The following is a 16,444-nucleotide window of genomic DNA, read 5'->3' as shown; positions in this document are numbered from 1 at the left end:
TCCTACCACTGCGACCCGGGTTTAATCCCCCAGCTCATGTGGAATTTGTAGTTGAAAAGTGGCACTGTGGCAGGTTCCTAGTGCTTCAGTTCTCCTACCAATTTTCATTCCACCAACTACTCCATATTCATTGGTCATCTTATCATCAACGCTATGTAGTCCATATACTGAGGGCGTCGTTAAGTAACTAGTATATTTTGTTCAACCCCTATTTTTTATTGCTACTGGGGTAGGACTAAGTCCCTTGTACTGCGGCCACTTCTGGCCTATTGTATCAGCCCCAGATGATAGGTGAGGGTGATTGTGGAGCAGTTGGTGGAATGAAGATATGCAGGGGAAACCGAAATACTCGGAGAAAATCTGCCCCAGCGCCACTTTGTCCACCACAACTCCCACTTGACCAGACCCGGGATTGAACCCGGGCCGCCGCGGTTGGAAGCCAGCGACTAACCGCTTGAGCTATGGCGCGGCCTAGTTCAACCCCTATAAACAACTTACGAATTTTCCATTCTCGTATGTGTAAGAAATCATAAAGCGAATGAGAGTACATCTGGATACTGGATAGAGAACAGGCTCTTATGCACGTTACTGATGGGGCTACAGGGTACAGTCACCTCTTCTAACTGCTGTGTACGGCACAGGTTAAAGTTTAACAGCCACTTTTCTGTAATAATTTGCATACGCTGTGTTACTGATGGGGAGGGGATGCTCGCTCTACCTTGTACATGAATCCTACCCTTCCAGTCTCCTCGTTTTGAAAGCAGAACGTAATTTGGTTGAATGACTAATGCAACTTGTATAAAATCGCCGTCAGCTATAGGCAACTTCTCCAGCTTTCGTGTCGTGCGGGTCAGCCTGAACAATATGGACCCAATGTTTTTATTCCGTTGGTAATGTTACATGCACACTAAGCAAAGACCAAGTATCGCAACCTTAGCGCAAGTAAGGCAAGCTCTGAAGGTTCTGAAGGCTCCGAAGGCCAGTTTCTCAACAGTAACTGTATACAAAATGAAAGTGCTTTACACTAGCATCTTTGGCAATACGAACTGAATATTGGGCAAGATCTGAGATTCTGGTGGCAATGAAAGGAAAGAGTACTAACTTCTGAGATGTGACTCCGTGTAGTCTGATTGAAGTTTACCGACGGTTCAGAGGAACCTACTGACTCCATCTGTTCTGCTTGCTTATTCTTCGACGCTGAAGATGAAGGTAGTACGCTCCTCCCGAAACGTTTGTGAACTCCCATTAGACTGCACGGAGTCACATCCAAGAATTTAGAGCTCTTTATTATACTGAATATTACTTAACGTACTGAGGGCTTTTCAATGGTTGCATCTTCTTTTTGCTCTTTATAACTAACAAAAGTAAACAATTCCACGGAGCGGAGTTCATTTGTAGAAAAGCTTATAGCCTATTAGAAGTTATTGTCTTGGCTTTCGCCGATAGAGACTGAGAAAAATCACAAAACCTCAGCAAGCATAATCTATAACTTGGAGAAGATTTGAAAAGCATGTCTCTTTAATATAAATTTAGAGCCTTATTGTTATACAGGGTGGGGCGCAGAAACTTCCGCGACTGCTGCGTTCGCCGAGGCTATCCCCACTTTTCTACGACCTCCCCTCCCTTCACAATGCGTCTTCACATAAAGGAAGTTTCTGTGCCCCACCCTGAATCATGCTACTCTATGAGCACTTAAATTAAATTCTTTCTCTTCATTCTGTTGAGCTGAGTACATTGTCTTGCTCTATCTTCACTTCTCTTGCAGTCAGCCCTGTTTGTTTGCGGCAGCATCCCGCAACAGTAAGGCCATATGCACCTATAAATGCAATCTGTATAACATAGTCTTAGAAATGATTTTACAGTTTTGCAGTGTGCCATAAACATAGCTCCCTTTCAGACCAACTTTTAACGGTGATAAATTTAGCCCAGTAATATTACAAATTGCCGGTCACGGTAGCCGAGCGGTCTAAGGCATGTACTGTCTTCGCTCACTTGGAAACCGGAATCGTGGGTTCGAATCCCACTCAGGACATGGAAGTATAGTTTGTGTGTGTGTGTGCGTTTTTCTGTGTTTGTGTACAGGTAGAGGCCTTGCGACGAGCTGATCACCCGCCCAAGGAGGCCTACCGAATGTGTAAGATTTAGAAAAACCGAAGTGAACGGAGAAGTTCATGGAGGTAGGCCTAGCCCCCCTGGGGCTGTAGTGCCAAGAAAAAAAATATTACAAATTAATGCTAATATGCATTAATATTGACCATTTAAGCATGCAAATTCTATTAAGTTATCCGTATACTTAATTGTAGGTTTAATATAGGTCTGTGAGTAGAGCTAATAAGAATCAGCTTTTAAAACCGAATCTCGCCCCAGAGCTGGCAGCTGATTACAACAGAGAACGACTATGATGCTACAAGTGTCCGTCAAATGTAACTGTTTTACAAGCACAGACAGATTACTAAATTACTATTTGATTGTTATCACAAAAAGCGAACAAAATTGGCATATTATGAAAAGTGTGATCTTTTTAAAAGCTCTCTGCACAAAATCCCTATTTGGATTTGTTCAGACCGCTAAAATAATTAGGATACATTCGAATTCAGATATCTGCTTTCTATATTGGAACTCAGATGTCTACTTTAAAAAAAAATAAGATGAATTCGCATTAAAATTTATAAGCTATTGGCATAAAAGTGATTGTATACGAGTAAACACCAAGATAAAACTACAGAATACATCAAAATAGGTAACATATTCAGAAAAAGTCAGAACTGGACGGTTTCTTTTAACAGTTGCCTTCATTTTCAATTTTTTTTTTCTTTTACGTTTTGTGACATGTTAATAGCTTCACAGCTGTTATGAATTGATTTCGTACTCAAGTTTATTACAGACCCATCTTTGGAGATGACAGTAAATAGCAATTGAAGTAGACGTTAAAGTGAAAGTGGTTGTGCTATCTAGCAGGAATACTTGAAACTTCGTGCTTTAATGAATACCGATGAAACAGCGACACCGGCGACTTATGTGAAGTATATCGTCAACAGATGGCTCTCCGGTCGATATACATGATAGAATAAGATACGAATGTGCTACAGAAGGCCGAATGGGCATTTCCTAGGCCTTTTTTGTATTTACAATATTTTTTCTACAATAAAGAAAATTGTTTCAGCATTAGGAACCACTCGTCAGTTGGCTTTTAAATGCGTGAAATCCCTTCGTTTGTTTACTTTCCTTTCGGCTCCCTGTTCACAGATTCCATGTGTCGTGTATTTGTGTGTGAAACGTTATAAATAAATTCACGAAAGAGAACTTAAAATGCGTAAAAAAATATAACATCAATAATATAACGATGATTCTGCGAGCCCCAAATAACCTTTCTGGTAACCTCCTTACGTTGTTTTTAAAGATTTTGTCAATATGATTGATATCAAGATATCCTGACAAAATTATTAACGTCTACAATTAAATTTCCATTGCTCGAAATCAGGAGATCGTTGCCTGAGCCTCGGGGCCCTTTGTGGTCAAGCCCTCCCATGTCATGATTCACACTCTGTACCACAAACATACCTGTTATAGAGACTGGATGGTGTAAACGTTCATTCAATATAGATTTTTTTTTTCTGTGGCGCTACAGCCCCAATTTGGGCCTAGGCCTACCTCCATAAAACTCTCCGTTTCACTTCGGTTTACTAGATCTTACACATTCGGTAGGACTCCTTGGGCGGGTGATCAGCTCGTCGCAAGGCCTCTACCTGTACACAAACACAGGAAAACGCACACAAACATCCATGCCCTGAGTGGGATTCGAACCCACGATCCCGGCTTCCGAGCGAGCGAAGACCGCTCTGCTACCGTGACCGGCTCAATATAGATATAGTAGGGTAAATTAAGGTACATCATCAGTAAAATATTCTTGTAATTCTTTGGAAAAACAAATAGAATTCTTTGAACATATCTGAAAGTTCGCATTTGAAATAAACTGCTCACATAAAATAACATCAATGGAAAAACAAGTCTTCAGCAGTTCATTTATTTAAACTTTGTTCCTGATACATATAATACATTATTCTAGGTTCGAGAGGGGGTTCCACTCTCTTAGTCTTACATGTACTTCAAAGATTAGATTAATTTTACTAATCACTCCTTTAATTTCCATCACATTAAGAAATGTTTGGTAAAGAAAGTTAAAATTTGGGTTTCTGAGACATGGATGCCATGTTGCCTGTGCTGTGTTGAAGGAGCTCAACATTCTTCAGAAAGATACTGTATATAAAATTTAAACCAGTGGCATAGCACATTGTGTAATAAAAGACAGGGCCATGGTATCGTGTTCCTATGTCCCCCCCCCTTTGCCCTGTAACTTTGAACCAGTAAACGGATTTTCTTCAACTATAAAGATAAAGTTGTCCCTATGCTTAACGAATTAAGCACTACGCCGGGAAGGTGTATGGAGGAGGGTATGTATAGATCCACATTTTCTTGACCTCTGCACTCGCTGGAGGTGAGTGGTCAGCTTCACGCCCCGGCCGCTTTACCAACGGTACCCATTGGATAGCAGGTTGGGTGGACCCCAGAGCCGGTCTGGACGACTTGGAGAAGAGAAAATTCTTGACCCTACCGGGACTTGAACTCCGACCCCTCTGCCGTTCAGCTCGTAGCCAGTCGCTATACCGACTACGCTACCCTGGTTCCTTTCTTCAGTTATAGGGCAGCAAAATTGCTTGGCCGGTCACGGTAGCAGAGTGTTCTAAGACATTCTTCATAGTCATCGCCGTGGAAACCTAAAATCTTACATAAGGCATGTACTGTCTACGCTCGCTCGGAAGCCGGGATCGTGGGTTCGAATCCCATACATGGCATGGATGTTTGGTATGTGTATGTGTTTATTCTGTGTTTGTGTTGTCCTGTGTTTAGGTAGAAGCTTTGCGACGAGCTGATCACTCGTCCAAGGAGTCCTACCGTGTGTCAAATGTTCATGAAACGGGAAAAAAATCAGAGGCCAGGGCACAAGGGGGCTGTAGAATCAGCGGAAAAAAAATTGTTTGAACTTTCAACTGTCCTCGATAAATTACACCAACACAGGCACTGTTCGAACGTCTGAGGTGGAAGCGGAAATACAGTCACTTACATAACGTTTTAACATTTTGTATGGTAACAGATCTTTAATAAGTTCCTAACAGAACTAGAAAAAACTACATTTATATTGTACGGACTTGACTCCTACAAATTTGTTTTGTTTATCTCATACTTAGGTAGGCGTAATCTGAATTTAAAGTTCATCAGCGAAATTCAGTGACTCATGGGCTAGGCTCGTGCGTAGATGTCTATAAGATCGAATTTCGGTCGAATAGAATGTCTATTGTTTGCAATTCTAATTGTATTATATACTACTACTACTACTACTACTAATAATAATAATAATAATAATAATAATAATATAATTCATTTTGTTATATTATTTTCCTTGTTTTGGAAGAATTTGTTACTTAAGTACATATTCTATATGCTTAATACTCTTGACTTGTAATTTTGGGGTTCTCTGTTCGAACTTCGGCCCGGACACCGACTATCGTGAGGTTTTCCTTGTTTTTCCCAGTCCCCCAGGCAAATGCCGAAATAGTACATTGAATAAGACCCCTTCCAATCCATCAGCTATCCGACCATTCGACATTACATCGTCGAACTACTGGAAGGGTCCTAATATAGCTCACAAAAACCGACATTCCCCATCATCACCATTTTGTAATTGCTGTCTTACAAACAATGTTTCATATGCAATGTGTGGGTAGTTTACGATCCCTGTCCATACCAGATTTCATATGCCTAGTTCTGATAGTTATCCCCCCCTTGGCACTACAGCCCCAGTGGGCCTAGGCCTACCTCCATGAACTCCGTTCACTTCGGTTTTTCTAGATCTTACACATTCGGTAGGACTCCTTGGGCGAGTGATCAGCTCGTCGCAAGGCCTCTACCTGTAGACAAACACAGAAAAACGCACACAAACATCCATGCCCTGAGTGGGATTTGAACCCACGATCCCGGCTTCCGAGCGAGCGAAGACAGTGCATGCCTTAGACCGCTCGGATACCGTGACCGGCGATAGTTATCCCCATCAGACAGAAAGTTACATACAGACGGTATTCAGCCATCCATTTTATATTCTGCATAAATATTAGTCGAATGTTGCACATTTTTCAAAGTTTTACTGTCATACACAGAAGTCCGTGCCAGGTTTCATGAACTGATTTCAAGGAAGAAACTGGAACACAGGAACAGGCTGGTCTATCTGTACCGCTTTGGACTTCTACTCGGGATGTACTCAGTATGAATCAAGGCTAGAAAACGGGCTGTTTTGACTGATGTTTTCCGTGGATTCCCTTAGTCCTTACTAGCAAGTGTCGCAATAGGATCACGATTAGGCCATGGTTGTTTCCTTCCAAATCCTTTCCAATTTATCGTTCATCAGTCATTATGTCATTCGAAATTAGTGACTGCAGATACTGACAACGTCCTGCAATAAATCACCATCACATTATAAGTTAGCAACTAAGAGCTGTGTATACGGCACGAAGCTTTGAGGTTATGTGTGACAAATTTATCACAGTCGTGATCTGAATTATATATTATGCTCAACAGTACTAACTTATACAGAGTTCCAGAGAAAGAAGGGACTTTTTTTTTAGTAGAAAATGAACAGAGTTGGGATTTTACAATTTTCACCCCATGAAACAGCTACTCAGAAAGCTTGCCCCCCCCCCCAACAATTCTCTGCACTTCGACCTGGGCTCCCTTTGTTGCTCGTACAATGTCCTGAAACTCCTTAATCTGAAGCGTGCGCAGGTCAAGTACTGTACGTAAAATTTTGAAATTTCAGTTGCCATGTCATGAAAATCGTACTCTTCTGGTCTGTTTATTTTCGCGATAAAAATGTTTAAAACGCGTATAATAATAATCGAACAGCTGTATAATTACAAATTTGTCGTTCTTCCTAACCTCGTCATGAAGATTAAATCAACTGACAGAAAATAGGCGGTACAACTACTTCCAAGAACTTACTTGCACTGTTTGCTATATGAAATGAAACAAAGTTGTGCTTCTCCCCGTAAGGTCGTAGTAGTGGAGGGCCACCCAACCAGCAGCAGGACCCTCATCGGTCCCCTCCAGACCTGGAAGACGGCTCCTCGGAGGGTCCCGGCGACCAACACGGAGGTCGAGGTGGTAGGAGTCACCTGGACCACGTCACCCAGCTGCAGGGTTCTGCCGCACAGATGACGTCTCAGGCGGCAGCAGGGAATGTGGGTCACACTCAGGTAAAGCCTTTCTTAGGTTCGTTTCAATTCGTACAATGCCAGTGTTTGAAATATAAAATTTCATTAAATGGAGTAAGGGATATCGGCAAAACAAATAGCGACTTATAAAATTACAGTATAAAGTATAGTTTGAATATCATCACCGTACATATAGAGCAGCATGCTTCAATCTGCCATTCAGCTGCTCCGATATGTGACCCAACGCACCTTCGTTTTTTTTTTCTTTTTAACTCTTAGAGCCACGTCACGTTTAGGAATATATTATGTCGGATATTTAAAAATCTGAGATCTGGCGAACGGGTAGGCCAAGAAATGAAGACAGAGACAACATATTCAAGTTAGTTAACGCAACCGATTACGGTTTAACGATACTCCTATTAATTTGCTTGGTTATAAAGAGTATAATGCTATTATTATTGTTATTATAAACGTCGTAAGACATCGTGGCCTATTTAAGGCATTCTGCTCACTCGGAGAGACTGAGGGAAATCATGAAAACCATCATGAAGCAAGGACGGTAACTGACACACCGCAGTGATTAGTATAGTTCGACTGTTTATTGAGATGCAGATATAACCTTTATTCTTTGATTGTGGATTTTAATAGCTCGTTGAGGCTCTAACAGTGGAATGTTTGGAAATCAGCTATTTCTTTAATATGTCCACATCTAATATGAAACCGATATATGGGTACATGTTGCAGCTGGCAGGAGGGCTCAGTATTCGAGCACTCAAGAAGATTACATCTGTTGAGAAGGAGCTGTCAGCGTCGAGGCGAGCGCATAAACGCAAGCTCACCCAGCAGGATGAAGACAGCAGCTGTTGCAGCTCAGATGAAGACGATGACGAAGATGATGAACCTTCAACTGGACAGGGAGGGAAAACTCTTCTACACCGGCAGGGTCATCGAAGCGCTGTGCTCAGTCCGGCTTCATCTTCATGCCATTCCTCAACAACTTCCTCCTGTCTACCACCAGCGCCTCCAGGCATTACGCCCTCCTCCGGAGGAGGCCTCGTTATAACAGCTGAACCGAATTGCGTGAGCCCTAAACCTCCGGCCCAGCATGATGATGCTGATGGTGGTGGGGGTGGCACATCAGTGAAAGACCTGGAGCATGCCATGTCCAAGCATCTACCTGCAGTGTCGCTCGGCAAGGGGACCACTGCTACATCACCACCCTTATCGTTGCAGCAGCATCACCCTACAGACTTCAGCACAGATGCTTTGTTGAAACAGCAGCAACAAAGAAGCACCATCCAATGGATAGGAGCACATCATCATTTGAATCATCTGAATCATCATCAGCAACTGCAACACTCCCAAGGATCTTCTGCGCCACTCCCAGCGTCAGCCCTCCTCAGGCAACTGTATGCTAACCGGGAGAGTGTTATCCGAGCAAACGTGCATGCAGCGACATCAGGCATTACGTCATCGTCAGGACGTGGTGGAGGAAGTGCATCATACTATGCCGGAGATGTGAATCAAGTCGGCCCCCTTCCCACACCGCCAGGAAGTGAAGGCTCATCCACTTACGGAGACCATCAGTTTGTGCTGTCACATAACCAGAAATCTGGTGCAGGTGTTGTGAATGGAGGAGCTGACGCGTTCAGCAGCTTAGTTTCTTCCTACTCCACGACAGGAGGCTACTCTGTGGACTACCACTCTGCCATGACACCCCCTTCCTCTGTTTCCCCTAGGGATAAGCACCAGCAGCAGATCCATTCTGGAGGTGCTTTCGATAGTCCTGTGTACTCTGATGTGTTAAGGCATCAGTATTTAAGTGGTGGGGGTGCAGGTGGAGGGACTGATGGAACACCTGCTCAACCTTTGCCTCTGAAGCCTCAAGTATATTCAGCCATGCACCATAGCGCCCTAGATGCAGCTGCAGCATATGCTGCTACTACATCCCTTGATCAGTCACAGTTCTACCACCATTCTGCTGCAGGAGCAGGATTTCATCTGTACCACCCTGCCACCAACAAAACAGTAACAGCCACAGCAACAGTCTATCCAGAGGCTCTAAAAAACTCAGCAAACTGGTACTCCACTGCATCATAGTACGAGTAGCCAGGTACACAACTATTTCACCATTATGACAACATGAGCATTAGCCCGTAGTATAGTTGTTCACTGATTCTCATAAGATGAATTGGAAGAAACTGCATAATGAGGTGGTGCTTAATCAACTAAAGAACAAGTGGGACAACTCAAAAGGTGTGTATATATTCAAACTGTATCTACTACCTATCTGCCTAGGCCAGATCTCTCTGAAAACTGATTCCCACAATGAAGTGTAGTTTGAATAAACAGACACCTCTATCCATTAATGTACTTAATTACATTTTAAATAAGTAAGGGGAATAATGGACATTCATCCATTAGGGAAACTAATGGGTAAAATATGTGCTGTCAGCTTTAGTGTACCAAATATCTTTAAGACTAGATTTTCCATTTACTGAAACCAGTTGACTCAAACTGATGACATAGGAGCATACTTTTTCCTTCTTGAAGTGCACTACATTCCACTCAACATATATTACTTGAAAACAGAATGCATTGTAAAATGTCCCACACATTCGTATAAGGACTGGCAAAAACTACTTTTATATTGCATTGGAAGAATTTACTCGAGGGGCATGACAGAAAATATTTTTAGAGTGAAAAAACAAATTCCTTGCAAATCCATTAATTCCTGCAATCCATTTTTTGGGAAAATGGAATGTTTTGTGAAATTATAAAATGTATAAATATATATTTCTGTGGTGGACTGTTTCAAGATTCTTGGTGCTCTTCTAAACAGAATGTTTTATCAAAATTACTGTAGTTATGCAATGCTAAATGTTAACAGACTCCTTCACATCAGTGACAAATGAAAGAGATACAGCACAAAGAAGAATGTTTCAGTTATGACCAACATGAAGTGTATAAGAAATTGCATGTAGCTTTAACACTGTTTCGAGTAATCTGACTATTAATTACTTGCGGGATGCTCAAAACATCTACAGAACATATAACAGTTACCGGAAATAGTTGTCGAAAGATTCTATGGTAACACCTATAAAACTCTTGACAATGTGACTTGGGATTCAGAAGAGAGACCATCACATATCCACTACACAGTGTGTATATAGCACTTTCAGCTACATTTAGAAGGTGTGAAAGTATATGGTTGGTTTACTGAACAGACATTCATTGCAGGACATGAATACTGTGACCTACCTTGTATAAATAAAATGGCGATAGTATTATGCAGTGTATAATTACAAGTGAACATGTGAAATAATTATGGTGTGCATGACTACAAATTATTTCACAAAGCAAAAACAAAACTGCATTGTCATGTTACACATTCTTTTTTGTGTAAAGGAACTGCTGAGACATAATTTTTGTTTCTTCACATATTTAAAATGATAGGTTAAACACATATTTCAAAATTAAAATATATGCTCTTAAAGAGCTTAAATATTTCTGGTTTCACTGATATTCAAATTTTCATTTGGGTTAAGCTGTAAAGTTTACCCAAAAAGAAAAAAAAAAACTACTGAAGAAGAGTTTTGTAATTGTTTAAAAGCATTAAATCAGAATCTCTTAACATAGTCCCATAATGTACCACAGCTTATAATGGATCCATACATACAGGTCAAGTAGATACTCCATGAACTGACAATTTATAAATCCAAAACTGAATCAAAAAGAATTTTACAACATTGTATGAAATACAACTGTAAGTTTTATTCAAGACAACAATGGTCTGAAAATCATTGGATGTTATCATTTTGAATTTAGGAGAGATCTTTTATTTTAGTTGTCCAGATGCTATACCAAAAGTCATCAGTTTTATCAGAACCTTGTTTTAAGTGTTAGAATGTAAGCCTAAATTGCTTTATAAAGAATGAAAGCAGTTTCATAAGCTTATCACACAATGTGATTTTTTAAAGATGTTTTTTCTAAAATGGTATTAAACTTTTTGTCTGATAATATGTTGATGTCGGCTCAAAATATGATGTGCAATAGAATATTTTGTAGATACCATACCTACAAATTAATGTAGGTTGTGTTTTATTGTTCATACCCATATGTTTATTGTTGCTCTGTTTGTAAACTATGTTAAGCAGCTACTTCATACTTCATTTTGAAAAGGAAAATTGCAGTCCAGTCTTGAAAGCTCTTTACACTGTTCCCATGACGCCACTTGTATGTTTGTGTCTTGGTTGAGGATTCATTTCTTTAATTTGTGCAGAATGAATATTTTATATGCAGAAGAGACTTCTAAGACTGTTAACATGAATCAAATGAAGCTTAATGCTTCATACACTGATAAAATAAAACATTTAAAGTCTGCAGTAGCATAACTGAACTGACAGTTTTCTAGAATTGGCTTCAGTCTTTGAAAATCAACAGTCTGATTAATGAAATGAGTCCTTAATGTATTTGCTTTACAGTGCATCACTTTGTACTGGTAATGATTTATTTGTTATTTCTGTTAAAGAAAGATTAATATTGTTTGTGAAAGATGCTCACACCTTTCACTTAATGTGTTCGTTATTGTTAGGTCATTTTCCATTTGTTGGATAATAAATACACAAGTACAAGGCTAGAACTGGAGAACAAGTATGACAGTATTTCAATCAGTCCACATATTAACATTCGATCTCATACGTCTGCATCATAGCAAATCAACTGNCTCCGAAACGTCGGCCAACACGAAGAATACACGGTGCCTAAACCCAGAAGACGACTCTCTTCATTGTCATCGCCGTGAAAACCTCAAAACTTACAACCGTATTTTGTTCGAAATGTTTATTCTTCAGAAGTATACAGTTGAATTAGAGGGCAGTAGTACTGTTTACATATGTGCTTATACTTGTAGTATCTGATATTATGAAAGCAGGGGTTATGAAGATTCTTATCGCCTGGAATAAAATGCTGTGTGGTCTGTTGAAGGAAAACTGACATTTCAGAGGAATATGTTGGCCCCTCTTCAGGCCTGAAGGATAGTCAAGCAAGAAGCCAACATGAAGCAGGTAGCAAGCAAAGAGTAAGGCTGGCTTACTCTCTGACCCTGAAGGAAGCGACATGTTCCTACAAAATGTCAGTTGACTTTCAATAGACTACACAGCATTATATCCCAGAAGAGAGGGCTTTCTATGCTTATATTTGTGTGGGATATGTTATAAATCCAAATTTATTCGCATTGATGCAGACATAGATGCAAGATTAAGGTATTTGTTTTTGTTTTCATCACTGCTCATTACTTAATAGTATTTATTGTTATATGAGGCTGGGGGTAAATTATTAAAGAAATCAACCCAAAGAGTAGCCTATAACCACATCCATATTCATGCCATGCCCACTGTACCACATTTGTAATATACTTTAAACAAAAGTTATAAAGAGTGCTGGGAGAAATTCACATTCTCCTGAAGTTTTTGTGTGAAGTGTGGCCATTGTTTTTAACTTTGTAATGTTAGTCTATCTTTGGCTCGTTGAGAGTGAGTTAAAATATAACCAATTTCTGTATATTTTAAAGATTACTGGTTTGTCAGACATCTTCCAGATAAAAAGCACCATCTGTTATTAATAAATAAGATATACAACATTAATTTACACTGATTAAATTTTATCCCATATTCGTACACAACAGTGCATAAAAATATATTTCTCTGGAGGGTATAGGACAGTCAATTTTGCAGAACTTATAAATTTAAAAAATTAAAACACATCAATTTCATCTTAAACATTTTTGTAATTACATTAACAAAATAAACAATTTCAAAATATCATATTTTAAGTAGGATAATTGAATTTATGTTAGGACTGTTGATTTTCCAAACGTTGTACAGCATCTTCCAAAGCGAACAGGTGCTCATCTTGTACTCCCGGTGCAAGAAGGCGCATGGCAGAGGCTAATTTATACAGGTACTCTGCATTTGTTCCACTTGGACCTACAGAGCCAAGGATCTGTTGTGCAATACTTTCTATATCTGCATCACCTGCAAAGTATTTGTTATTTTCTGTGCCAACATATATAACCAATTCAAAAGGTTCATAAGGATGTGGTGAACACGATGAACAATCGTGAATATGTTCCGTTAATTTATTGCTTTCGGGGTCAGAAGGAAAAAACTGAACAGTTACTTTATCATAGCCATCTTTTTCTCGTATATCGAGCTGTTTCATAACAAATTCTTCATCATCTTTAGCAATTTCATATGCAACACCCCAAACTTGATCCTGAAATAGAAAGCAGAAATTACCATGAGTATGTGAAAAAGTCTTATGGAAAGTCTCATAAATTTCTTTCTTGATATGTTTGATTTAATTTAAGATTGACAGTATTTAATTTAACAGATCTGTACATTTTCGATTCACACTTGATAAAATATTTTAACACACCTAACTAAATTCATGGAAATCAAAACATTTTTCAATCATAGTAGGCAGTAATAAAACACAATATTGCAACATATAACCCACTTACAGCATACAGTGCTGTTTATGGTGGTGAAAATAATAATGTAAAATATCTCTGCCATGATTTAAAATCAGCCACAGTTATGGCAATTCCTCACACTGCTGATATATGCTGCAAATTTTGTTCTTAAAATGTTAAGCCCAATAAATCTCCTTTGTTAGAAATATACTTGAAGTATGTAATTCTTCTGCAAGCAAGAAATTTTCATTTTGAATGGTGGCCTGGAATGGAATTTTAAATTTTGGAGTTGACATTTCCAACAAAAGCATTCTACTACATAATTTTTATTTTACATGATACTGTTGTTAAGAAAAGTTGCAGTTAGTATAAATTAAAGTAAAAAAAGTAAAGCTATCCCTGTAACAGGCTGTGAAGGCCCATAGGGTTGTGAGACATTGAGAGTCCCACATTATCTAGACAATTGGCTCAAAGATGGCGGTAAGGTTGTTAGCCTTACGCGCCACCCGCGCTTTATTCCCTAGGAAAATTATTTAATTAATTCCTGGTACTCATTTCTGTTAGAGGCTGAGTAGACACCAGGGCCTAGTGCGGCCAGAAGGGTTAGTCACTTGAAAAAATCCAATGACCTCATCGGGACTTGAACCCGCGACCTTCCGGCTTGTAGCATAGTACCTTAACCACTACGCTACTTTAGTGTCATAAATAAATCTTCAGGAGGCTGCTAATTGTCCAGTTGTCCAAAATGTTATAAGCAAAGCTTTGTGACATTCATTTATGATCATCAAATTTACATACAACCAGCTGACATCACATTCATACATCGCAACCCAAACCATGAGAAGATGGAAGGCTGACGGAATAGGTGAATTTTAAAAGGTAAGCTGTTCCTGTGCTTAATTAAGCACATCATGAAGTCGTATGGTATCTTGGAGATGCAGCTCCATGGATTCAGCACCTCAGTGCTGGATATGAGTGGTCCCCTTCATGCTCTGGTCATTTTACCCACAGTACACTTTGAACAGAAGGCTCAATTGCTCACACAAGTCTGGACATTACAGATAAAACATTTTTGCACCTGTCAGGAATCAAATCCTTATTCACTGGTACTATCCACCCTGTAAATTAGTCACCGCTGACTGCGGTATTTGGAAACGTAATTATACCTAGGAATAAGACAGTCCATGTCACAGGTATGCCACGGTTACAGAAATCAACATTTGTGAAGCTCACACAATTAGCTAGAAGCGAATGAGAATGATTTTTACTTACTTCAGGATCTGGGGATGGAACAATTGTAACCACACGACCAGGCTGAAAAAATATTTTATATCCATGTAACAATAAATTTATATAACAAATGTTATTAAACTCACAAAGTTTGAAATGTCCTGAATATAAAACAAGAACATTCCCAGCAGAAGAACTGTTATGCATTTACTTTTACGGGAATAAGGTCACCGGCTTATCAAAATCATGTTACGACCAGGATCAAAATCCACAAGAACGGTCTTAACCCACCCATACCTTTCCTGGGACACCTCTATGGTCTTCACTAGCTTGCCAAAACCGTCGCACGTAACCTTTTATGTACCCAATTAATCGATGATTGTACGGGAAATCCGCCTTCCACACCAAAGACCCGTAACCAAATATCCACATTGCTTAATACACTTGAAAATTCTTGTGTAATACTGAACTACAACCAGAAAAGTAACACACTTTGGCAATTATAATTAACAGTTCTGCAATGTGTTTTGGGAGAGCTGATACAGTCCTTCAAAAGAAACGTGTTAATTTTGCTGTTACACTACACCATAAAGGTTAATTGTAACATTTTAATTACATTTCTCGTATCTCACTACTATATTTTCTCATGGCTTGACATTAGACAAGTGTACCAACATATTAGAATAATACCATTCCGTAATTATTTTTTTAAGCAATTTGTTGCATCTTAAAATGAAGATAGAATAATACTTGTGAATATGATCTACATTACGAATAAATTATGGCAGTTTCAGGCAAGTCTACAGATAGTAGGGAACATTCGATATAATTAGTTTGTGTTCTACGGCTGATACCACTGTTCACATCCTGTACAGACGACACGCGGTAATCAATAACATTAGTTTCGCGTGCCATCTTACGGTAGTATTATTAACTATGTATTTACTCATGTTAACGAAGGACTCTGCCATCTGCAGACGAAACGCTTATCTGTGGGCACTTTGCAACGTTATAAGGGCGATCATGCGGCCTACTTGCAGCAAACCAGTTTAATGAAAATAAGAACTATGCCTTCCCTTTTTAACGCCGTCTCTCGTCGTGTCGTTTGTCATGTGCGAAAATGGCAAGTTGACTCTAGAGGAGTGTTATGATATGCGAATATATGGTCTAATTTTCATTATTTGTCGTGTTGTTAATGTTCCCAGTGACTAATACATAAAGCCAAAGTGAACATTTTTTGTTACTAAGTTTTCACAAACTCAAGATTAATACCGGTGTAGTCGACTACACATCGTGGAAGTTCTCTCTTATTATTGAAGGTAAGGCTTTTTCATTTTTGCATATTTTAACATCATCGTCGTAATTATTGTGAATAATTATTTATGTAAAGAACTGGATTGGATTGAGACCCAGCATGAGTATTATCTGTGACTGTTCCTAAAGAATAATATTTGTTGTGAGATTCTGCACGCAGATG

At 39.4% G+C, this 16,444-nt stretch overlaps 2 protein-coding genes across 8 annotated transcripts in view; one reads left to right on the top strand and one right to left on the bottom strand.

The window, feature by feature from the left end:
* The window catches only part of LOC111869813 (protein trachealess), a 764,956-nt gene extending 754,126 nt beyond the window's left edge, over positions 1-10,830 (top strand). For all 7 annotated transcript variants that reach the window (XM_023861599.2, XM_033753565.1, XM_033753568.1 and 4 more), the window contains 2 exons: positions 7,102-7,304; positions 8,007-10,830. In XM_023861599.2, coding sequence (XP_023717367.1) covers positions 7,102-7,304; positions 8,007-9,362 — 1,559 coding nt within the window. In that variant the 3' untranslated portion in view covers positions 9,363-10,830. The remainder of the gene's footprint in view (positions 1-7,101; positions 7,305-8,006) is intronic.
* Positions 10,831-12,558: 1,728 nt separating this feature from the next.
* On the bottom strand, positions 12,559-15,633 carry LOC111869822 (putative glutathione-specific gamma-glutamylcyclotransferase 2). Its single transcript, XM_023861612.2, has 3 exons — positions 15,265-15,633; positions 15,010-15,051; positions 12,559-13,538 (listed from the first exon to the last, which is right to left on the bottom strand). The coding sequence occupies exons 1-3, from the start codon at positions 15,397-15,399 to the stop codon at positions 13,116-13,118; spliced, it is 600 nt and encodes a 199-aa protein (XP_023717380.1). The 5' UTR covers positions 15,400-15,633; the 3' UTR covers positions 12,559-13,115.
* Between the last annotated feature and the right edge of the window lie 811 nt (positions 15,634-16,444).

The sequence above is a fragment of the Cryptotermes secundus genome, unplaced genomic scaffold (genome assembly GCF_002891405.2).
Source record: "Cryptotermes secundus unplaced genomic scaffold, Csec_1.0 scaffold245, whole genome shotgun sequence".
Lineage (NCBI taxonomy): Eukaryota > Metazoa > Arthropoda > Insecta > Blattodea > Kalotermitidae > Cryptotermes > Cryptotermes secundus.
Note: the sequence above shows the minus strand (reverse complement) of the source record. Positions and strands in the feature narration are given on the sequence as shown.